Raw genomic sequence first — 23,987 nt, 5'->3', positions numbered from 1 at the left:
CAGTATGAACTTTGTATCACAGGCGACAGAATTTTGAAAAGACTCTTGGTATCAACCTAAAGCAGTTAATTTTTTGGAAGAAGTATAACACATGGAAGCAGGTTTAGACTTTTAACTGAATTCCTAGTCCTATTTAATTTACTGTTAATTTGGTTTCTGACAGTGGATGATTCTCTCCAGCCAATAAATGAACTTTCCCACTTTACCAGGCCCATCCTCCCCCACTTTGCAATCACTAGCAAGTCACAGTAATCTGCTTTGTCCTTGGGTGTTAGCTGGCATTGGATTTGTCAGAGGCTGGTCACCCCTCTAATATTTCTGTAAAGTTACAATGTCATCATACAAAAATTCCATAAAGTTGCATAATTAATGAAGTATTAAAATATATTTGAGCTAAGATTACAATACAAAAGGTGCTTTAAGTAGGTGCCAACACTACCTCTGGTGTAGGTAGGTTGCTCTTGGAATACAAGGTGCTGAACTATGTATGTACCCTTGCAAAGGAGTTAGATTTGTCCTCCCTACATCCTTGAACATCAGTCTTGCGGTGAAAAAAATGCACCCACTAGGCACCACCACCTCTTTCAGTCAAATTATCCATGCTAGTGCCTAAAAATTCTATCCTTTTCCCTTCTCCTGCTTGAAAGTAGAGATATTTCAGCTATCATCTGTAAATTCTGAAAACTATCCAAGGGTGTTGGGGGTTTAAAAAAGTGCACTAAAGTCATTCTGATCTATTTTAATGTTCTAGGAAAGCAACCACTGGATGAATAGAAGCAACAGGAGAGGTAAAAAATGGAAAGATAAAATAGTGCAGCAGAGACTGATCCTTCAGTAATCAGTAAACACTTGTGCTGATTCCCAAGCCAGGTAGGACTGGTTAATTAAGGCTTTCTACAAACCTTTGTACAACTCTGTGTAGAAGGAAATCCTGATACAAGGGGATTTTGATTGATTCAATTATCTTTTGAGTATTATTTTGTTTATCCGGCCAAATCCCACTCAAATCTTTCTGGTATTATCAAAGGGCATTTAAAAGTTCTAAGGATCCTGTCACTACTTACCACAGCATCTATCCAGCCATGCCACAGCACTCCCATTTGAGGCTGCACCTTTTTTCCAGTGAAACTGAACTATTAGCTATCCTTTCAACAAATCCATGAATGGCTAGAATGAGCAAGTGAATTACTCTCTCTGCCTTTCATAAATGGTATATAAATGACACAGTTTAATATGGAGAAAATAATTGTTGACACACAATAATTACATATAATTTCATATGCTCTGATATGTGCAATTTAGTGTTTTATTAAACAAATACAGTAGCTAACCAAAATCAGATACCTGATAATGGGAAATAACATTAAAAGCCTGTTTTCCTATGGTAATTACTGGTCATCTGAAATGGCATATGCTCTAAAACATAACACAGAAAATTACCTTCCTGTGAAATAAGAAATACGATAGAAATAAAGTTAAGGGACATGTTTATTTCTGAGCTTTCTGCAAGCAAAATTGCTTTGATACAAAATGAGTTCAATGATACAGTGCTACCATCCACTCAAGCGAAAGAAAACCTCACATTTACATGAATGCACTTTATATTGATATTCTTACAGAATAATAGTTCAGATATCCAGTATGTGTCTGGCCTCATTGAAAGCAATGGCACAGAAATGCTGCAAAGTATTGGAGTATCATATTATTGGCAAGTGCTTAATTAACTCTGTGAGTTCTCTGAGAGATGCTGTATAAATAAGGGTATTGTGAATGTGTGTTTGTATTCCTTAGTAGTTTTGACATACATCATTTAGTGTTTTAGTTAGCTCAAAATGTGTAATTGTGTCTTTTGGCTTTCAGTATTCTCTTTTTCTTTTTTAAAGAAAAATCATGAGGTATCCTTTACTGTTAACTAATGACATAGTGATAGGCCTTTTTTTATTGAGGTTGCAGAGACTTACTGTACATTCAGTACACTGTACATTCGGCAATTATTTTTAGTGTACTTTCTACATGTTACTGTGTACAACTGTTAGTTTACATTAGAACTCTTCCCCCTCTCACAGGATATGGCAAAACAAAAAAGAATCTGACAAAAATTATACACATAAAGTAAGAAGACAAATACACAAATAAGGCCATCTGCAGAATTAAAAATCCACCTCTCGCGATATTTCACAGTAATTTCTACATAATATTTTACATCTCATGAACTTAAATATTTAATGCAAAAGGAAAAGACCTTTATGGAGCCAATCATATTATCTCTTCAAGGACTTGTCCGATTTGCTGGGTAGTGGCCTTCTCTGAGGAGTTGGAATTTTAGAAGGCTTGGCAGCTCCTGGCCGAGAACCTGCTCGGGGTGTCGGCCTGCTTGTGGCAGGAACAGTCTCTGACATATCTGAGCACACAGACTGGATTTCTGAAATGTCAAAGTCAGACGCGTCACTGCCTCGGCGGCTGCTTGACCTGCTGCCAGCCTTGCTCCCTGCTCGGCTGCCAGGTCTGCTTGGAGTTCTTCTGGTTTCTAGAAAGAGAGGAGATAACCATCAGGATCAAGGGTAAGGATGGAAAACCTGTGCAGCTCTGTCCTAGGTCTTTGGCAACCCCAAAAACTCCTCGTTGCACAAACAAAACTTTAGACCTCTGCCAGGCAAGCTAAATGATGCTATGTCTCACACTAAAGAAAAGAAAAAGGAAGATCAAATGCTGAGACATAGTTAATTCATCACTAGCACAACTCATAAAAATGCATTATCCTGGCAGATTTCTTGACTTCCTAGACATGCATTGTACCTTCACTCAACAGTCAGAGCCTTTATTTCCCCTGCCCTTTTCTCAGATATTATTGGGGGGGGGGGGGGGGGAAGGGGGCGGAATCAGTATCTGGTCTCTTCATGCATTCGTGATTTCTAAGTATAGGAATCCTGGAGATGCAAATGAACATCACAATATTTAAATGTGTACCCTTCTTTAAAAAAAAAAATATTAAAATCCATACAGATGAAAGCTGCAACTAAATAAGGGCAAAGTATACATCCTGCCCAACAAAGGGCTGAGAAGATGAGCTCCCAGCAAGCCTGCTAAGTAAATCCTGCCCAGCCATGAAGAAAAAACCACAAAAAGGAATCTTAAACAGAAAACAATTAATGTGGTTTTTCATAATTTTCCAATTACTTATTAAGTATTTTTGATCTCCACAAATGATCTGGTTCCCTGTATGTATGAAGAACACTGTGTTGAAAAGCACAGCTTCACTACTTTCTATTTTTGTATAATGCTTTAAAAATCTCTGTGGAATATTCCATAAATAATAATAATATGTGCACCCTCAGCAATGGGCTTTTTTATTCCTTCCCATTCTTCTGACATCTCCCTTGAACCCTAATATGACCTTAAGTATTCAGGTGGAAAACAAAGCAAGTGGCAGATCAACCCCTGAAGTCAAGACACTCACCTGCAAACTGAGCTCTGACTCTGGTAGCTGCTGTTGACAGGATGCCACTGTCTTCTCCTGAGTGGAAACCCTTCCCTGATAGATACCCAGGCAGTCTGAGTTTGCTTCCTTGAATTGGCGTTCCCTGTGTAAACCAAAACACAACAAAAAAAAAGCTTTTTTTAACTGAAGACAAGGACTGATATTAGGGCTACAGAGCTTAGAATATGATCGTCATAATAACGTTCACTGTGAATCTGAAACACTGGTTTGAGCCACTATGGGCATTATTCAAAATGTGAAGTTTAGAATGTTCCTTTAGCAGTTTGCATTTGAAGTAGTCCAAATGTAAAACAACAACAACAAATTTTAACAGACTGCTTAACATTTTAACATCTTTGTGTGTATTTCAATGCATATGAAGAAAGAAAAAAGCTACCTTCTTATAATTAGTCATGCAGGTAAGATTAGTTGATGGTACATATTGAGATTTTTTGTCTGCATAACTTGACTTTCCACCATTCTGGTTGTAGTTATAGGTGATGAAAATATTTTTGAAATTGAAAAAAGGCTTTTGTTAGGAGGAAAAAAAAAAAACAAGAAACAAGCCAAAACAAGAAAAAACAGAGAAAAGGGCATAGGACTAATTTTAAAAGTTCCAGTTGTCAATATGCTGCCTTACAGTGTCTTACTACACAGTCTTACCCTGCCTGCTTTCTTATTTCTGAAATTAGCCTTGATTTACAATCTGCCCCAAATAAGAAAATTTCTTTCACAGCCACAAAAATTTAATCATCAGATCTCAAAATGAATATCACTCACTAAATAAAAAGTTTATGCAAATAAGAGGAACACTACAATATACACAGTAATTTAATTAACACAAAAATACTTCATAAATATCCAAAATAAGAACAAACAGTGCAGTGATGAATGCAGTCTGTGGAGTGGCCTGGATCCCAGGATCCTGCATTCTGTGCCTTTGATCCCCATACAACTGTAAGTAGAATTAGGCACTGAAAAGCAAGATCCAGAGAAGTGTGTTGGCAGCTGCCTTGAGCTAAGAGCAGAGCAGAGGCCTGGCAGCTGCCAGTTCATACCACTTCTGGCACTTCTGAACAAAAGAGTGCTGAGATGCTCCAGAGCAATCTGCTGGCTCTGACAGGCCAGGGCACAATATTAAACTCTCGTTAAAGCCAAGTACAGTGCTTGACATATAGCTGGCCACACCCTGAGAATCTCTGCTACACAGACACTGCTTGGGAGGGTAAGGAGAAAGGGAACTCTGTTACCTCACTGAAGCTGCTGCACTCTGGGCAAGGCGCTGGGATAGAATCACCAGTGCAAGAAAATAAAAACTAGCCTGTTCTTCAGTTTTGCCCTAAGCCCAAATGCAGTTTACATATAAAATGAATAACTGCTCTCTTAGGCGGTAAATGCTGCAGAATGCCTTAGAAATTCACTGAACCTACCCCACCCTAACCATTCCCTTCATAATCTTAAACCACACTGGTTTACATAAAAGAAACTCACTGAAACTACTGGCAGTTGTAAGAGCAGATAAGAAATACAGTGCCCCCATACGAAATCAGGCCAGCTGCTTTCCTGTCATTGTGATTCAATGAAAACAACACCTTTCCATGTGTATAAACCCTTTAATGTACCATCAATTAATCTTTCATTGCAGTTACCAGCTAAGAGATGAAAGAAAATACAGGAATGTATTAGAAATTGACAACTGACTAAACTCTGTGCTGTGAATCACTCTAAGCCACAGCCTGGTGTGCTTGCAGTGCTGTGCCCACAGACACACCTGCATTGTGCACAACAACATGCACAGAAGGAGGGAGGAAGAAGTTGTTGTGCATCTTTGAGCAAAGCCATGCTGAGGTTATGGAAACTTCACACCAGAAGGTGTCACATGAACACCAGTAGGCATCAAAGTGCAGATTTGTGAAAAGCAGATACAACAGAGGGGGTGGTAGCACAAGCTTCTGCTCTCTCCAAGTCCTCCATCCAACCCAGGGCAAGAGTAACTCCCACAAATGACACATCAGTGTGCAGCCTGATCCAGCTGCAATCTTTTCACTGACTGTAATGACATTAGAGTAAACACTTTGGCTCCAAGCCCCTTCAAATTTTGCTCATACAGCCTAATTGTTGGTACAATCCTAATTGCTATACCAGCAATTTCCATGTAAGCCATGCTAGTTTCCTGTTAAGTCATCAAATAGCTATCCTATTAGAGCAATGATTGGTCACTACCCCCTAAACAAAACTTTAGTTGTTGTAAAGATTTATGTATCAGAGCCAGACTTTTGTGCCATCTTCTTCACAGTGATTGGGCATTTATTTAATGTTTTGCACCAGACATCATGATGTATTAATCCCGTGCCTGCAGTTCAGAAACGTTGTAGTATTTCATGAATTCAAAGTAAACAATTTTAGGAAAGAAACCTGCAAAGTATATTGAATGTTTTATTTTTTTAAAAAAGTATTTTTCCACATTTACTCAACCATTTCATTCCACACTTTTATGATTTATTAACCATTTGAGCTTTAAACATTAGCTCATTGAGGCTGTATTTTCCTAAAACTAAAAAAAACCCATGAAAAATAGAAGATAAAAAAACCAAACAAACTTGGTGGGGGGGAAAAGTAAGAAATAATTTGACAAAGGTCTAAAATAAAGACAATGCACGAATATACACAGGATGCAGCTCAGAAGCACTGAAACTCTAGTGGCTGTTAGTGAAGTGACAGTTTTAGTGAATGAAGTCATTAGACTAGAATTTCTGTCCTTACTGTACCTCTGCAGATGACCCTTGATAGTCTGAGGAGTCTGGTGGCTTAGAAGGAGTTGATGTTTTGCTGTTTATCAACCATGGTTTACCATAGTTGCGTGTTAAATGATGTGGTGTCTGTATGAAACAATGGTAAATCAAAATATGAAGGACAGTAGAGGAAAACAACGTCATGGAGGATACCTGGGCTTTCAAAATCTCAGTAGAAATAAAATTTAAGCAGAAAGAGTTAATGACAAATGTTCTAAAATGAAGAGATGACAGTTTATTTTTCAAGTGAAATGGAGAGGTTTGTTGATCTTTCAGAGCAGTTCCCAAACTGCCGGTTAGTTCATGCGGCACCTTAAATGTAGAAATTCTTCTACTGCCATGTTGCAAACAAACGGTAGAGAAAACACATTGAAAACACTTCTCAGATCCACCCCAGACTATGAAATAAAATGGAGATACTTTTTCTCCATAAGCTAGAGAAAGCACCAATATTAATGGAGAGAGGAAAAACCCAAAAATTCAGTCTATATCCCATTTGTTAACCAGTGCAGTTTTGTACGTTTCTCCTTACCTTCGGTGTACTTGTAGTAACAGCTTGTGGGGCACCTGCCTGGCCAGCTTGACTTGACAGAGAAGTAGATCTGTTGGGAGAAGCACCTCTTGAAGAGGGTCGTGATCTGCGGCCCCTTGGTCGGAAAGCTGCCATGCTCTGACTGGCACCATCTGCCAAAATGAATTTTTCACGCAGCTCCACGTTCGTCCTTCCTTTAGCTGCAAAGAGAGGTGTTCATTGAATCAGATATGAAAGCTGTCACAAGGCTGCTTATTGCCATTTTTGCCATGCCAACTCCAACACATTTTAACAATAAATAAAATGCATTACTGTGTAATGCATTTATTTTGGACACAGAAGAGTTATGTGCAGGACTCACTTATTCTAATACTTTATGCCAGCAGGAATGAACCACTGTCAAAGGAAGTCAGCGTGATAATGGAATGCTCAACGTGCTAAATCATTGTTAATTGATCAACTATTAAAACATAGACACAACCTGATGGGCAGTTTTGCTAACTCTACAGCTATTCATAATAAGTTATACTTGCTTGGATGTTCTAGAAGAAATAGCTAAATACAAATTACAGGAAAGCAGCAAATATATTTATTTAAAACTATGAAGTTATGTAGTTTGGCAACATGCAATGATGAACATGAAACCCAAAGTATGATGAGGTAAATGGTGGCTGAGCACTCACACACATATACAGACATACATATGAGAGAATGTTCTGCATGAAGAAACGCAAGACATGTTAGCATTTAACTGTGTCAGTGTGAATGACTATTGTTTTTGAAACACTCTTCAAGCGTGTCAAAAAATTAGCTTGCAAAGCACCAGCCCATGTAGGAACATGTTAAGCTAAATATGATGGGTGAAGCATCTAGTTAAAAGTATATATATATATTAAAAGCGGGAAGGAAATGAAGAGAGAGAAGAAGAGGAGAAGGAGACAAAGAGAGGGGTTTGCCAACCTATAGTAGGCTGAGTGGTAATTGAAGAGTTTGATTCCGAACGTAACATTTTACTCCCGTGATGATGAACTAGAAAAAATGACACAGGACATGGGTCACATTAAAGAAAATCGTTAGCAGGAGAAGAAATCAAGTACAGCAGCTGCATATGCAAGAGACTTGGAGCACCAGGCCAAAAGACAGGACTTGAGCAAAAGCTGTCCCTAAGTGCTCTGAGGTGAGTTCTCAAAGGTCTGTAGGCAAAAAGGAATGGCATTTAGACTGACTTGGCTACAGTCCCAAGTATACTTGTGTAGCAGCAGTATTTATCTGCTGACACAAAGAAGTAATACAAGCTAAAGTGATTTTATATGACTAGGTGCAGTACTTTTAAAGCTGATTATGACAACAGTTCTTTGCAATGTGATTCATCTGAATATACGAGGAGCACTTGGTGGAAATGCGAATTTGCTAGGTGAAATGGTTTAGGAAAAGTTTGAACCTGCATCACTGACTTCAACCAGACAAGGATTAGATACCAATGCACAGCATCCAGTGATGTTGATTTTATACAGTATTCTTACAGTTATTCTTTAGACCCCCTGTGTTGACATCTGCTTACATATACCCAAGAAAACGGGTCCTTCTTTTATTCCTTTCTACTTCTATTCCTCAAAAGAGCAGAGTAGTAGAAAATAGAATGTGCCTCAGAAGATCTGGCTTCATTGAAGGGTTAACTTGATCAGTTCTGTTGTACCCCGAACATTTTTCTCAGGCCTACTGACAGGTAGACTGTTACAATTCATTCCTAGGTTGACACTGAAAGATCCAATACCTAATAAATATCCAATTAATTTATTGGAATTTGTTATTACAGTACTCAGTGTTGTCTATAGTGCACTGAGAAAACTGCTCATGTGATGCAATGCCCTGGAGGGCTCAGTGATAGAGTACAACATCCTCTGGACCAGAACATTCTCCACTTGCTTTGTGTAAGGCTCAGGACACTACAAAGTGCTTCTGGGGAAGATGCCAAGGAAAAGACAAGGTTACAAAGGTAGAGACTGAAAGACTGGGAACAGTCACTGGCCAGAGGTTTTTGTGGTGGTGGTGTTACACATCAATTCAACTGCCTTATTTTGACTTACTGTGTTGCTGAGAAGGTTTTACTGGACATTTCTGTGTGCTATTTCTGCCAAGTCATACAAGCCACTTACATGCCATTACATCTATCTGGGCCAAGTTCAGTATTTACACCACTATAAAACTGAAGGAACTGTGCAAAAGACACCACAGTTTTCCAGACATACATCAGTGCAACTGAAGAGGATCTCAACCATGTGATTTAAAGTTCACAAAAATGTGACATTTAGTGAGATGATGTTTACAATAACTGGAATTTTATACAAGTCCATCTCCATCTTGAGACAATGAATGGTGACTGCATCCAAGTAATATGCTGCAAGTCTTTCACAGCTCTGTTACATACCACGGCAAGGATCATTTTTCACTAAGAACTCATCAAGCGCCATCCAGCCACCTCCAACACGGACCATGACCGTACTTCTCAGGATACGAACAAGGCGCAGTTGTTGAGAATCACCAAACTGCAATAAAAATCAAATGACAGTCTGAGGTTCTCAAGCGTTCAGACGCAGTTCAACACTGACAGGTTAAAAAAATCAGACATTTAAAAAAGTTTATTTTGATATTTAATTATTAGTAAATGCTAAAAAGAAATCAATTTGTTTATGCAGATTATTAAAGCTGTTAAGATTTCAAATCAGCTGGCACTGCATCAATCAAAAGATGGCAGGATGGTAAGAAAGAAACTCAGGTTTAATTTCATGCTTGATTCTCATATGTCTGAGGTCATAAAAGAAGCAAAATCAGTGTACATTATTTAATTGGTTACAGTCTGCTTTGGTGCAAATTAATGAAGACCTATTTGCATTATTTCACTGGTAAAATCTTAAAGCAAAAACTCTTCTACAACAGTCTTGACTTTTAATGTTGCCAGCTGAAAGGAAGGCAGCATCACTTCAAACAATCAGTATATAATCTGGAAATTCAATGTGTTATGAATGTTGCATAGTTCTATCAACTGATTCATCTATGGGAGTATTTTCAAGTATAGCACTATGGTGCTGACACTGCTTACCCATACCAATGTGCATGTGGGGGAGGGAACATTAAAAAAGCAATGAATGATTAATAACTCTCATTATGTTTGTCATTCCTCTGTCTACACATCAAGGTTCTTCACAATTCAGAGATGCACAACAGTGTGTTTCATACTAAGTTCCTGTATGAGTCCATTCTTCTTTTGGGCTGACGGCCAGGCCTAATGCATATTTTGCTCTTGAAACCTGTGTAACAAAACCTGTACGCAGTACCTTCACTCAAATTCAGATCAAAGAAAGCATGACCAAAATGTTGACCTCACAATCTCAAGAAAACTAACCAGAAGAATTTAGTACTTTTAAGTCAGCACTACTAAAAAATTTTGATACCAGATCACCAGGCCAAGTGCAGTGCACCCTCACACAAACATGCAGAGCACTCACTAAAATCAGTTGGATTTGAATGCCCCTCTTTGGGACAATCTCTGAGCCTTGGAGAAGGCTGGCCATAATTCAACTGTACCTACTTGCTCCAGTGAGGGGACTGAACAAACCACACAACAAACGTGCTCCCTACTGTTAGATGACTTTAGTTGTTTGGTACTACTCAAGCCAAGAAGAGGGAATATTTAAAGGAATATTACTTTTAGGAACCAAACAAAAGCAAAGCTTGCTTCTTAATTCAATAATAAATTATATTTGTTATAAGTAAGAACATTTACATGAGCATTATATATTTGTAGGAGTTTTTTAGTTATGCATTCAATATGTGCAAAACAAAGAATCATTTTATATCTGTAGATCAAAGGGGTTTTTTTAAGAAGGCATCCAAAATTATGCTGTTTATTTTCATTGGCTTGTTCCTACCAATTTTTTTTTCTAGTGATTCTGAAGATAGTATCTTTCTTCTTTTCTTTATTGTTTTTTTTTTTCCATCACAGCCTAATTAGTCAGTTAGACCCCATCAGGCAACTACACCAAGGGTCAAATACAGTGTACTTTGGAAACTGCCCACCTAGCTGAGCTTAATTCAGAAAGTGGAGCTGGAAAGTAACACAGTATTACAACAGTATCTATCACTGCATTTCTTCTTATGGTAACTCAGTTGATTTCCTTCCTATAATAGCCTGCATATCAACTTTCTTTAAACAGCATTTAACATTACTTCAAATAACCAGAGGTAAAAACATAAAGGAGTTTAAGCTACAAAAAGGCCTGTTCTTGACAATAGCCTGTAGGTGCCATTCTGCATCAGTAAGAGTTTCTCAAGAAATGCTCTGTGTTTCCCAGATCTGAGAAAACAGATGACAGATAAGAGGATTAACATAATTTCAAACAGTTCTTTCAAAACAAGACTTGTTCTATATGTGGAAAATATTTTAAATTATTGCTTAGATATATTGCTTGAGGCATGTGGCAAGATATCCACTGCTCTATGCTTGCTTCTATACTTCAACAGGCTCTGCTAGTAAACAAGAGTGCACCCACATTTTCAACCTCTTGAGATTTAAAATGGCTATTGCTGTTGATGCTAGCGTGTCCAGAATGGATTACATCTGTTATTGCCTCTTTAAAGGCATAAGACTAACAGTATCTGATACCTGGTTGCATAAGGTGTTTCCATTCTTAAGAGGCAGATATGACTTAGCACTTCAGGAAGCAGTGTATCAGTGTGTAGCACAGGAGTAAGTGCTGGGTTGCGTTTCCTCCAGAGGGAACACTCAGCAGTGACCCAGCTGACACAAAGTATTCCTAAACACAGCTCCAGTACATTATAGACTTGCCATAGGGTCTTGAAAACACTGTGGGAGAGGGGTTAGTCTAAATGGGAACTACAATTTTATTTTGCCTATTTCCAAAATACGTATTTAAAGATTCACTGTGTTAGTACATAAAATAATAACTATGAGCTAGGTTCTTAATCAGTGTGCTTGACTGCATAGAGACTGTACCTTTTTTTTGCAAAGATGAAAGTATTTTTTGTGCAATTTGCGATAAATAAGCGATAAGACACTGGGATCTATTTGCCATGATTAGCCTTTAATCAAATAGCCTAAGAAAGGCATTACAAAATTTTTAAGGATTCAAGTATAAAACTGATTAGATAATCGCAATCTCTACAATTGCAGTTTAAATGCTCAAGATTTTTTGCTGTGAGAATTGCTGCTGACCATTATCTGGTTCCTTTAAAAGTAATCTCCTTAATGAGGAAAATGACCAAAGAAAGCAGGTGAGGGATTGTAGAGGAGGGATCCTGAGACAAGAAATGCTCCATAGCATTTAAAGAAATACCACAGCTGACCAGCAATGAATTAGCTGAAAATTAAAGGATGGCAAGAAGACTGACCATTGCAAGCTTAAATCACTATGTGTTAGGGAAAAAAAAAAAAAAAAAAAAAAAAAAAAAAAAAAGAAACTTCATAACACATTCCACTGGTTTATACCTGATTTCCCAGGAAGAACTGATAAGAAATGAAAAATGGAAGAAAGACACGATTAGTTTACAGGAAATTCTCTACATGACCTAGAACACATGCAAACTAACACATTAGACATTCTAAATAAAGTATCTACTTGAGAGATGAGCGGGTAACTAGCCATCCAAAGACTGAATATTGGAAAATATTCAAGGCCTTTATTTCCTTCCCATTGCTGTTTCTGTGGTTTTTCAAAATCTACAAATACTTAATAATCTCTCTTAGCCAAATATTGCATATTTTACCTCAAATTGTTCTGGTTATTGAATCCAGGGGTAGCAGATCTTTCTGTACTGTGTGATATTTATTTTTCTCTGATCTAAAATAATTCTTAAGGTATCTAATGCTTTGCTTATACTTCAGAAGTATGTGTGTTCCAATAAAATGACGAGAGTGTAAAAATGATTGAATACACTTTGGTAAAAGATTTTTGAAGTACAACACAATACCACAAGAAAATATCAGTCACTATTTTTATGAAACTAATAGGAAATCAGCTACAGTTTAAACACTTAAGGTATCCAGGCAGAAAGACCAGCTTTTTAGGATATATTGTATGTACATATGCATGGGTACAGATGTGTGCCGTTAGCTCTTAAAAATTCCTAAGGCTGAGAACAGCTTCAGTAGTTCAAGTGAAAATTAATACAAGCATCAGCAATTTTCCATATTTTTAGTCTATATGTACTAACAAGAAAAAAAAAAATTTAGACAATCTAAAAAAAATATGTAATTGTCATACAAGATTCTTGTGAATTCATATAACCTCATTCCTTGTGTACACCTTTTCATATGAGGAAAGCTGAAAGAACTGAGCTCCTTAGAAGACTTACCCTGTACTTGTTATCCCCAATCTGTTCCACTTGAAACCGTTTTGCACATTTACATTTCGCTACCTGCCTTGTAACCTGCAAAAAAACACAACAGGATAATTACTTTGAGTATCACATTTCTAAAGATTTGTGTACCTAGAAAGCTTCAAATTAAATAGCAGTGAAACTAAAGCGAATTATTATAGAATATGACTCCTGTAGAACAGAATGTAACCTAGGAAAGCAGAGAACGTACCTCATCTTCAATTTTGTCAGCATCTGTGAGAGGCTTGTATGCATCCTTATTTGGATGAAGAGCTGCTACAAATTCATAATAGTCAATATATCCATCACCATCTCTATCAAAAATGTCTGCAACAGCACTCATTTCAAGTCGGCTTGTAGGGAACTCTGCAACATAAATTTTTTCGATTTTCAATCCTATTACAATGAGAGGCTTTATCACAAATATTAGAAGGTGATTAGGCATTGGGTGTCAGATAGCGCTTATCAAAAAAAAAAAGGACATTCAAACAAGTGAAGGAATATTTCTAAATAAAATCTAATCTGAATCTCCAGTGTTACCCAGATATTGTATTCAAATGAGTACCATAGTGTGTCTTGAAGACAGAGACAAAAGCAAGGGCACAGATTAAACTGTAAAATATATTGGGGGGTTTGGGGTGGTGGGGGGAGGTGTGCGTTAATACTTTGACGTTCAAAGTGCATAAAATATCAGAAATTAACCAGATAAATAGTTAGTGAGGAAAGGTCAAGCAAGAATTTCAGCGCTGATTAAATCTGGAATGCAAAGCCTTCTCAATGCAAATCCATACATGGTGTGTCATGAAGTCCTTCTTTAGATCAAGCTCACAGCAGTACAGTATTAACCCACAAAGAGATTCTCAGTGAAATGGTCAATGAAAATTTCAAGGTGACAAACTTGAATTATATCAGGAGTGTTTGGTGGTCATAATAAATTGATAACAACTGAGTTAAAAGAGTAAACTATTTAATCTCTTGCTGGTAATAGACTTTTTTCATGAATTTTTATTAATTCAAGCAAAACAGCAATATTCACATATAGTGATCTTTAACTGCATTTCCTAAAGCTGGGGGGGAAAATAGAGAGTACAGTATTTTCTTACTGAGTAACACTAAAATGAAATATTAGAAGCAACCCAATTCCAAATCATTAGTGTTCAAAGCAAAAGTCTCCATGATCTGAAGATAAAGGATTATTTTAAGTATTAGGTCCTTATCTGTTATGAGTCTGTTGCTAAAAGGAAATATGATCACATGTGGAAGACTTATATTACCACCATACCTAAGGAATACCGATCCACCAGGAAAGCTAAGAAAATTTCTTTCTAGTTTGATTGCTTGGCATTTTAAGCCTTATTATTATAGGTATATGAATATGTCATGGCTCATGGAAACACTGGTTTCAAAAATTGCACAGTTTCCTTCTATAACTGAAACTATTCCATGTAAGTTCTTTAACAAAAATTGTATGATCCTATGAACCGATTTTGAAAAACATCTCTAGGTTACATAAGGTACTTTTTACTATTATGAGTAATCAATCAAAAAGTAATTGTTGAAGTAGCTAGTGTACTATAGGAATGACAATCTGAGTTCAGTAAACCAGCAAACTACTAATTAGACAATAACACAAATGTGGCATTTGTAACCTGATTCACAATGTAAAATAACTAGAAAGACTTTCTAGAATCTAGAAATATTTTCAAGTAAAATAATTATAAAGTAATAATAATTACTAAATTCAAAAAGGAACTCTGTGACCTTCCCACACAATAAAATGCATAGGTCCCACAATCTAGACAATAAGAGTTCATGAGATGTTTTCTCTAAGTTCAACATTATGTTAATTTTAAAACTTACTTGAAGAAAGAATTCCATCAATAAATTCCTGCCTTGTAATCTTTCCGTCCTGATCTTTGTCAATCCTCCTGAAGAAGTCCATCACGCGAGACTTCTTATGGTTCATCCATCGCATGTATTTTTTCCTCCAAATATCAAAATCAAAGTTGGCAAATTCTCTCAGCTTAATAAAAAACAGAAAGAACTTTTTTTCAGCTGAAATCCATCAATCTAAAACATCAGTGAGATAGATACCATCTGCGTTTTGTTGAATAATTGATTCTTTGAGGACCTACGCAAGCATTTTAAATATCTCAGCTCTCCTCATTTAAAATGACGATGACAGCTTTTAAAGCACATTAAAGCACATGGATCACAGTGTTTTCAGTTAGCTGTGTCATACAATATAATACAACAAATATGGAGGTTGTTTACAGTATTGTAAATCCAGGGTAAAGAAAATTATGGAAAAAGTTTCTATATTCGGTACAGTGCTTTTCTGACCTCTTCAAGTCTGTCCAAAGCATCATTAAGTTTTCTCCTTCTTTCCAAGGCCAGAAGCCAAACTTGCTGCCATTTGCTGACTAAAAGGTTTACCCGTGGATTCTTGGTCTCAATTTGTGCCTGGGCTGCTGACGGATAAATTCCTGGTGTTGGGGAACGCTTTCCTGTTAAAACATGATAAAACACATAGAGCTCACCCAGTTCCAACAAAACAAACATCCACATGAAATGCACTTGACCTTCCTAAAATTATTCCTTCCTGTCCCAAATAAGGAGGTCATACCCCAAGATGATTCCATGTAGTGGGATTTCTTTTCATCATTGCTGGGGAACTACCCGGTGGTGGTTACAGCCTCTTTTATCTAGCCAGAAGTGGCTAGTGAGGGCTACACTAGTCAAGTTGCACAGTTTAAATAAAATCTTTGTAAATCTCTCTGAGTTACAAAGTAAACAACCTCATTTTAGAAGCAGGTTCCATGTATGGGTAAGTATAAAGTACAATGGGTATATCTAAAAATACAAAAAGCCATTTCCTCACTTGATGATTCACTTTCCACTCAACTTCACTGAACACACTTCTAACTGGATTAATAAAATTTTATAGACAGTAAGAGCACAATTTTGTCTCTATATCTGTCTGTGAAGTTGTCTGCACTTTCAGATAATGAAAGTTTGCAAAGGCTCAGCATGTACTTGCTCTGGGAAGTTTAAGGGCACAGGAAAGGCTGCACACTTTAAAAATACCTATTCATAAAAATTAGGACAAAATGTAAAAATACATGTCTGCTCTGAGAAATTTCCTCACAATTTATAAAAAGTTAGAGATAATTAGAAAAGTCAGCCAAGAGAATTTTACCCTCTTTCACCAGAAGTTAATCAAACCTATTAGATTATTAGCAACCTGTAAACTTTATACATAGAGCAATGATATGTGTGACACACCCCAAAATACGCTGTTACTTACTTCCTGCTCTCCCCTTATCAAGGACAGGAATATGAGATTGTACTGGAGAGGGTTCAAGTGCTTTCCTTTTATAGGTCTTTGTGACTTTATCCACATCAGGCTGTTTTCTGGTCATTTCTTCCATGAATGTCTGCAATCAGATAGAGCAGATCTTAATTAACAATACACAAAAATAACCAGAGGAATGAAAAACATACATGATAGCAAAACACCAAAGTTAAAAAGAAGTGCACAGCAAGACACTTACAATGCCAGCCTCAGAATACAGACACAGATAAATGTTTTGTAGATAAGAAAAATCAGCACTGTAAGCTTTTAAGATCACTATGGCCAGTCTGTTAAAAGAAGGCTAAATCTATAAACCAATCTGTCAAACTCTTTTAACTGCATATGGTGAGGTGACATAGGACAGAATTTTGCCTCCAAGATCCTGCTGTTCACATGGCAGTTCACAGAAGCGAGACAGTTCTGGTGTGTAAGCTGGGGTAAATCTGTGAGCATGCACTACACCAGCAGCTCCCTCTGGCACTTCATAAACCTATTTTTGATATTTAATCAATAAAGCCACACTGCACCACTAGATCTAAGGTGGCAGCACTATCATACATTTCATGTGGGTTTTCTTTTATTCCTAATATTATCCTTGCTTGTATTCAATTATTATAAGGAAAAAAAGCAAAGGAGATTGGCACTAGATCATGTAGCCGAGCTGAGATGTGAGCCCCATGTGAGTGACATGTCATTTAATAATCCTTACCTGATGTTCGGCTATAAGAGCTTTAACTTCCTCAATCTCCTGGGGGATAACCTCTTTGTCTTTTTCAGTTAGTGTGGTCTCTGCCCACTGCAACCAGGACAGCAAGGCTTCCAGCAGCTCCTGGTTAGCAATAAGTCCAGCCAGAGCTCCTGCCAGTCTCTGTTGATGTTGTTTAGCCCATGCTAAGACCTTGACAAAGGAACCAATACATGAGTACGTGCACATCTGAAACTCTTCACAATGTATTTAAAGTTGCTCTGCTAACTGTAAACCCAGAGCTACTTCTTAGGCCTACTGATGTTTGAACATCAAACATGTGAAATGCAGTGGCTGATCACTACCAGTAGCTAGGTGACTAGAATTCCTAGTCCAACACATTTCTTCCACAGATATTCAGGATTAGGTGCTGCTAAACACAGTAACTAGCACATTCAGGCAACATATTAAGAATTTTAACTGTATGTGTGAGTTAGTGAATCACACAGGATTTGGTGTCAGTTTTCCTCCTGGGCACTCCTGAAGCCATACTTTTCTATCAACAGTATTTGGTTTTTCTTTAAGCTTAATATAAAACAAAATAACACGCTAACAGCTGAGGGTACAACCTACCTGTAGCCCCTTAAATCATTTAGATATCTGCTAGATTATGTTGGACTGAAATCCCCTCTAATGTAATCAGAAAATCCTTCACATTTGCCCTGTATTTTCTTTGCTTTGTAACTTTTCGATTCCCCCCTAGAAACTATTGGTTTTTCTCACTTGGGAAGTGTCAGACAGTATTTCCTTTAATACATACAAACAAAGAAGCTTGACCATCTGCTTTAGCTCTTAAAGCCCTGTAAGTTTTGAAAGAAAGCCTAGGGAAGCACGGTATTCCCATCCATCACCACGGGTATTTTAAATGTTTAGTTCTCAACAGCTGGATCGTTTCCTCACAGTGTAACTACCATGTTAGTTGTCAGCTATGTTCTAATTGAAGATGGACTGCTGCAATGAAGATGGTTCAACATATACTGACCTCTTCAAACCTGGCTCTGATGATTGTTATCCAGTGCTTAATGGTGGTGATGGAGTCTGGGTGGCAGATAGCCAGAATAGCTTCTCCCATACCTGTTGCTTTATTCAGTTCTGCCTTTTTCTCTTCCAGTTTCTTCATAAATTCCTAAAACAGAGGTAATAATTTTAATTAGATGCTGACAAAATTTGCAAGAGAAATCTGAGTGCATAATCTGGAAGGTCATGAGCCTCTTGACTGCTCAAGCAGATTCAACTTGCAAGAGGCAAGTTTCACTTGTATGAGAAAAGCTTAAACTCTTGAAAAAGCCTTTTCCACATAAAGTACAAAACAAAGCTCTAAAACCTTATCCCAGCTTGCTGCTCCTTAAAAGCCCACCACGTTCTAAATCCTTGAAAGATGCATGCCCTTAATAAAAAACAAACAAACAAACAAACAAACCCCCCCTCCCAAAAAAAAAAAAAAAAAAAAAAAAAAAAAAGGAAAATCACAGCATTTAGAAGTGCTGTAAACCAGCTATATGATGGTTAGACTCACTATTGGCAACATTTCAATGACTTGATTTGTCAGTTACAGTAATTCTTCATAATAAACTATCAAGCTCCTACCAGAGGCTGGAAATGTCCAACTATAATTGCATGCTCAGACAAGATGTCAGAGTTCAGGAGCAGCTATACTAAACTAACACAAATGTGACCACTCAGCAGCTGAGGGGGAGAGACACAGTATGTGGGAAAAATCTTGTAAAAGCAAAAGGATGTTTACAGCTTTAGGCATCCACGCTCATAGTTATTGGTATTCCTATGACAGCAGGAACAGAAATGGATGTGGGGGAGAAACAAGAATAAGAAAAAGCAACTGAAGGGAGGACTTGTCCCATCCTTTCTATAGTTTGCATTTCTTTCTTTTTCTTTTCCCCTTTCCCTTTTGTTTTTTGGTTTAACATTACTACTACAATGGTTTCACTTTTCTGCCTAAATGTTATGCAAGTCTGTGTGTCTTTGTGAGCATCCTTAACTGGAACTGCTAAGATCTCTCAGTGCTCAGTGGAAATTTTTTTACACTTTAAAATCTTTAATTAGGCTACAAAACAGAATCATGTCTCTGAAAGCTTAATTCTTCTTCTCTCTGGCCATAAATCCATTTATTTTGGATTAAAGATGAAATTAGAGATCAACCAAGCCAATTAGATGAAATTAGAGATCAACCTAGACAATTCAAAATCACCAAAACATTGTAAAAACATGTTCTTCAACAACTCATAATGACATAATCCTGTGCCTTTACACAGTACGTATGAAGTTATTATGAAATAAAATGTAAAAGACATAATCTCTTCTACCTTGTTCTAGAAGCCTGTATATATGCTCTATATTTAAATGCATTTGTTGCTAATTGATTTTGACTTAAGCTTTAATTATTGCCGGACTTTATGACCCAAATCTTAATAGCAAACCTTCTTGCACAAAAACGCATACATCCTTACAATATTTCAGTTCAATACAGTTTTGGAAAAGTTGAATTGGATTATAATGAGAGATTACCAAAACAAGCCAGAGACAGGTGGAAAATGGGCAAAAAACCGCCCCACTGTGTTCCCCTGCTCAGCTGTACTCAGAGTATTTTAAGAATTAAATCTATGACACACAACTCACAGTGTATGAAACTCTCCCTAATTGTACTGAACTCTGTGGCAAACCAGTGACACAGACACATTTACAAAAGAGGAAATGGGATGCTACAGACCTCACTCCCTAGAGAGGTGGACAAGTGACAGATATCTCTCTGGCTGAGATAGCAGAATTCACTAAATTATGCGCAGTATTCAAGAAGAGAAAAATCAGAAATGGGCATAAAGATGGACCATTTGGGTAAAAATATTGTCTGGAAGAAAACATTTCTACATGTAGTTGAACACAAATGCAATATAAAACTATTTTACAAAAATCACAGTGACAAAGGGATGACACATTTCATATTTATGTAATAATTTCAGTCATATATCTTTGTTATAATATGCATCATTATAACGCATACATGGTATTTTAAAGTAATATATATTACTGCTTTCCTTATTTTCTTTTTGTCGTCTTGAAAGCTAATGTTATAAGCTTAAAAGGAGAGATGACCTGTTTGAGAAAGACTGTGTGAGCAGTAAAACTGTAATGCCATAATCTTTCTTAGCTTGACAATTTCTCTATTTCTGTTGTTTGCTCTTTAAGAGGAAAATGTGGGAGAACACCTTCCAAAGCCTACTAAAAAAATTTAAGTACAGTATGGCCACATCTAACACCAAGATTGTTGTGCTAGCTATCATCCTTCCCAGCTGGACAGGGTTTCTCAGAGACAAACTCTGCTTGGAGTTTTACTGCTTCAGCAAGTATGCTTCAGCTTTGGCAGCACAAATTTTGAACTTAGTACAGGAATATTTTGCTAATCCATCTACAGTGCAGAGGAAGACACTTAAAATTCTACTCCCTAATTATTTCAGTGGACCAAAGATTTCACTCAGTTCTCTTCTCTGTAGTCAGAAGATTAAAAAATCAAATAAAAGGGAACTAGTGAATCACATCTGGAGGAAAGGCACCTAAAGACATTTCACTGAACAGAGACATTAGGTTGCTGCTGCCATCATTAGTCAGTACACTGTGAGGTTGCTACATTAGCACACGCTGATGTATACACACATGATGCATACATACATTTGTCAGCTTAAGACTAGCACTCAGTTTCCAGGGCCCTGAATTAAAATTGAAAACTTTTTCAAAATACTGCATTTTAAGTACATTTAAAATCCCTCAGTTAAGAACCATTTAATAGTCCTGTCTTGCATGTACTCCTCTGCATAATAATATTAGCAAACTCAATTTAAACAGGATGCTTTTCCAATCTCCATTTCAAAAATTTTGCTTTAACTTTCTTCAGAGCAATGGTGAACATACGACTTACAATCTATTCTATAACACTGCAGCCACTATACCTTTGTTACACTGTTTTGTTTAGGCTGAGCTGTGCATGTTTGTAGCCTCTTGTTTGGAGAGTGAAAATTTCACCCCTATGATCCTTACTTACCCGATTTCCCATTTCATTGCTGCAAAGTTAGTTTGATGGCCTGTAATCTACCACCTGCAGTACCTATGCCACTGCAATATGACAGTAGCCAATGCATGTGAAGTAAGACAGCACGCTGTTTCACCATGACAAAAGGTTCATGGGTGATATCATCATTCTGCTGACATTTACAAATGACCTTGCAAGAGAAGTCTGTGCCCTTCATGGTGCTAAAGGAGACAGATACACTTTTGCTACTGCAGCAGTCTGTGTGGTAATTACAGGCATGGTATACTCCATAGATGGGCTTGCATATGTCTCTAAATGTTTCCAGCAACTTCCTAAAGGCCGATTTTTTCTTTAATAAGCCAAGATGACTCAAACAACAGTTCAACACCAGTCTGGAAATCAAACTCTTAATTACATTAAATTTCTAGCTTCTCTACAGAAAGAATTGCCCTAACACTTGATGCTGGATAGAACTATCTGGGATAGACTCTGCCTCCTTTCCTCTATTTTACCACCCATCAGAGCAATTAAGAATGAATAGGATCCTCTTCATTTTCTTGCTTACCCTGTGCTGCTCTATCAGCGTTCGCAAGGCCTCTTCATCATCTGGAAGGATGCCGTGGAAACGAAGGGCCTGCTCTGCCTCTGCCAGCCACTCCAAAAGGACATGGACAACTGAGTGGAATTCTTCTGCCTGTTAAGATACAAGAAGTCAAGGTCACTCATGAGGTGACCTGACAGACACACTGCAGCTTACACAAGATTGAGGCCACATTTGGAATCATTAATCATCCAGCAGTACCAGCACATTATCTTTCCATTAAAAAGTCAATGATACACAGCACTACATTTTCATAACTGAAAAAACAGCTCATGCTTCCCAAAAAATTATAGGAAGCCTAAAAGCCTGTCCATGCTTTTAGCCATCTGATTTATAGTGTATTTGCAGCTTAGTTGAGAATGTCATGCCTTTACACTGACAAATTACACAGGAGGTGCTTTCAGGGACCAGCTGGAGAGACAAGAACTATTGTGTGCATAGCCTAAAGCACCAGTTAAGCAAAACGAATTGACAGCCTGTTGGAGAGTGACTCTTTTGTGTCCAGAGAAAACAAGAAAGATTTGCCTTTGCATAAAGCCATATTCAGACACAATCAGTGCTTGAGGTAAATTCAGGATTGCTTCTGCAGTGCAAAGCAGAGCAGGAATATTGTACATAGTGGACACATTGCTACTGCAGGAGCTCCATCCTAGCATCAGTCCAAGCTAGTATATCTTCAGAGAGCTGTACATCCATATTATTTCAGGTTTGGAAACAACACAGATACACCTATTTATTTGGATTGGTACCAGATAATGCTGACATACATAGACTGTTCTAGGTCGTGACTGCACTCAGCACAACTGTAGGTTTTCTCTGAAGTACCTCACAGTGCATTGTAATTGTGCCAATGTGAAGAATTTTTCAATACACAAATTTACTTCTTTCCAATAAGGCACAGAAAGCATAAATATGATTGCAATCTCCTGCCTCTTGTGGATGGGGCATAGTTCTTTATCATCCCTCATATTTGACTGTAACTTCAGTGATTTCCTTAGATGGTAAGGTCTTCGAAGTATTTGTTTTGCATTTGTGGCAGAGACTAATAATAACAGGAATAATAAATGGTAAGAGGCACTATTTATGTGCTGTGGTAAAAGGATAGAGAAGGTAAGCATGGAGTTCACAAGTAAACAAGTATTCTCAAATGAAATGAGAGTGAACAACATCAAGTGAGAATGAAATTAAATTCTTGGCAACTAAACTGCAAGATATTTTTCACTGCTTCTCATACAATACACGTAGCAACATCATTATTCCTCTACCTGCCGGAGGGCCTGTTCCAGTCGTGTTTGCTTGGATACTGACAGGGCACAGACTGTCTCCCAGCGAGTGCTCAGCTCCTGCATTTGGACTTTGACCCAGGAAGAGTCATCACGACTGCCTTCTATCAGCTCCCTTGCAGAGCGCTTCAGAGCCTGGACACTGCTTGTTCTTTTTCCCAGCTCCTTCTGGAAAACCTAGACACCATCAAATATATTTGAAATGTTTAGCTCCTTAAGGCATACTTATGCTAAAAGCAAGAAAAAACTACTGGCTACAAAAGGAAATGAAAATACAGATTTATTCCTGTCAAGAGTAACTCCATTTAAGTGATGCAAAACACCTAAGTCCTATTTATTAGATTCCATAGGAAGATATTAATACTTCTAACACAATAAAACTGGAACTCGGTAGGAGAATGTCAGGTAGGAGAATGTCAGATCCCAAGAATCCATTCTGGTGCAATGCATGGGAAATCTAGTCTCCTTAGCACTGCTGGCTTTCCATTCTATATCAATGCAATTGATCTGACATGGATTAATGCCTAAGATTACTGTGGCAGAAAAAGATCAGATAAAAAGCTAACAATCAAGGACAGGGTTTAATATCATCCAAACAGAAATAAATTCCTATCTAGGGAGTCTAACTGAATGATCTTGTTGCTTATTTGTATATTTATGTGGGAGCATGTTCACATTAGCAGATTGAACAAGCTCCAGTTGCTTAAAAGAAGCTCTTAAAAGAAGATTATTACAGTGTGCCATGCCACTGAATGCGACTTACTTG

General features: G+C 37.5%; 1 protein-coding gene across 9 annotated transcripts in view; it reads right to left on the bottom strand.

The window, feature by feature from the left end:
* Positions 1-1,292: 1,292 nt before the first annotated feature.
* DST (dystonin) overlaps positions 1,293-23,987 on the bottom strand; it is a 289,675-nt gene continuing 266,980 nt past the window's right edge. For 4 of the 9 annotated variants that reach the window (XM_066179751.1, XM_066179752.1, XM_066179758.1 and 1 more), the window contains 16 exons: positions 23,204-23,398; positions 21,903-22,031; positions 18,281-18,424; positions 17,263-17,451; positions 16,506-16,635; positions 15,542-15,705; positions 15,059-15,221; positions 13,410-13,564; positions 13,175-13,249; positions 12,309-12,326; positions 9,231-9,348; positions 7,763-7,831; positions 6,803-7,002; positions 6,247-6,357; positions 3,458-3,581; positions 1,293-2,527 (listed from right to left, as the gene is read on the bottom strand). In XM_066179751.1, the coding sequence (XP_066035848.1) occupies positions 2,262-2,527; positions 3,458-3,581; positions 6,247-6,357; positions 6,803-7,002; positions 7,763-7,831; positions 9,231-9,348; positions 12,309-12,326; positions 13,175-13,249; positions 13,410-13,564; positions 15,059-15,221; positions 15,542-15,705; positions 16,506-16,635; positions 17,263-17,451; positions 18,281-18,424; positions 21,903-22,031; positions 23,204-23,398 (2,250 nt within the window). In that variant the 3' untranslated portion in view covers positions 1,293-2,261. The remainder of the gene's footprint in view (positions 2,528-3,457; positions 3,582-6,246; positions 6,358-6,802; positions 7,003-7,762; positions 7,832-9,230; positions 9,349-12,308; positions 12,327-13,174; positions 13,250-13,409; positions 13,565-15,058; positions 15,222-15,541; positions 15,706-16,505; positions 16,636-17,262; positions 17,452-18,280; positions 18,425-21,902; positions 22,032-23,203; positions 23,399-23,987) is intronic. The other 5 variants (XM_066179759.1, XM_066179753.1, XM_066179754.1 and 2 more) reach the window with 3 other exon arrangements.

The sequence above is a fragment of the Chamaea fasciata genome, unplaced genomic scaffold (genome assembly GCF_029207755.1).
Source record: "Chamaea fasciata isolate MVZ Bird 193981 ecotype frontalis unplaced genomic scaffold, bChaFas1.0.hap1 SCAF_3, whole genome shotgun sequence".
Lineage (NCBI taxonomy): Eukaryota > Metazoa > Chordata > Aves > Passeriformes > Sylviidae > Chamaea > Chamaea fasciata.
This window is presented reverse-complemented; position numbering and strand designations above follow the sequence as displayed.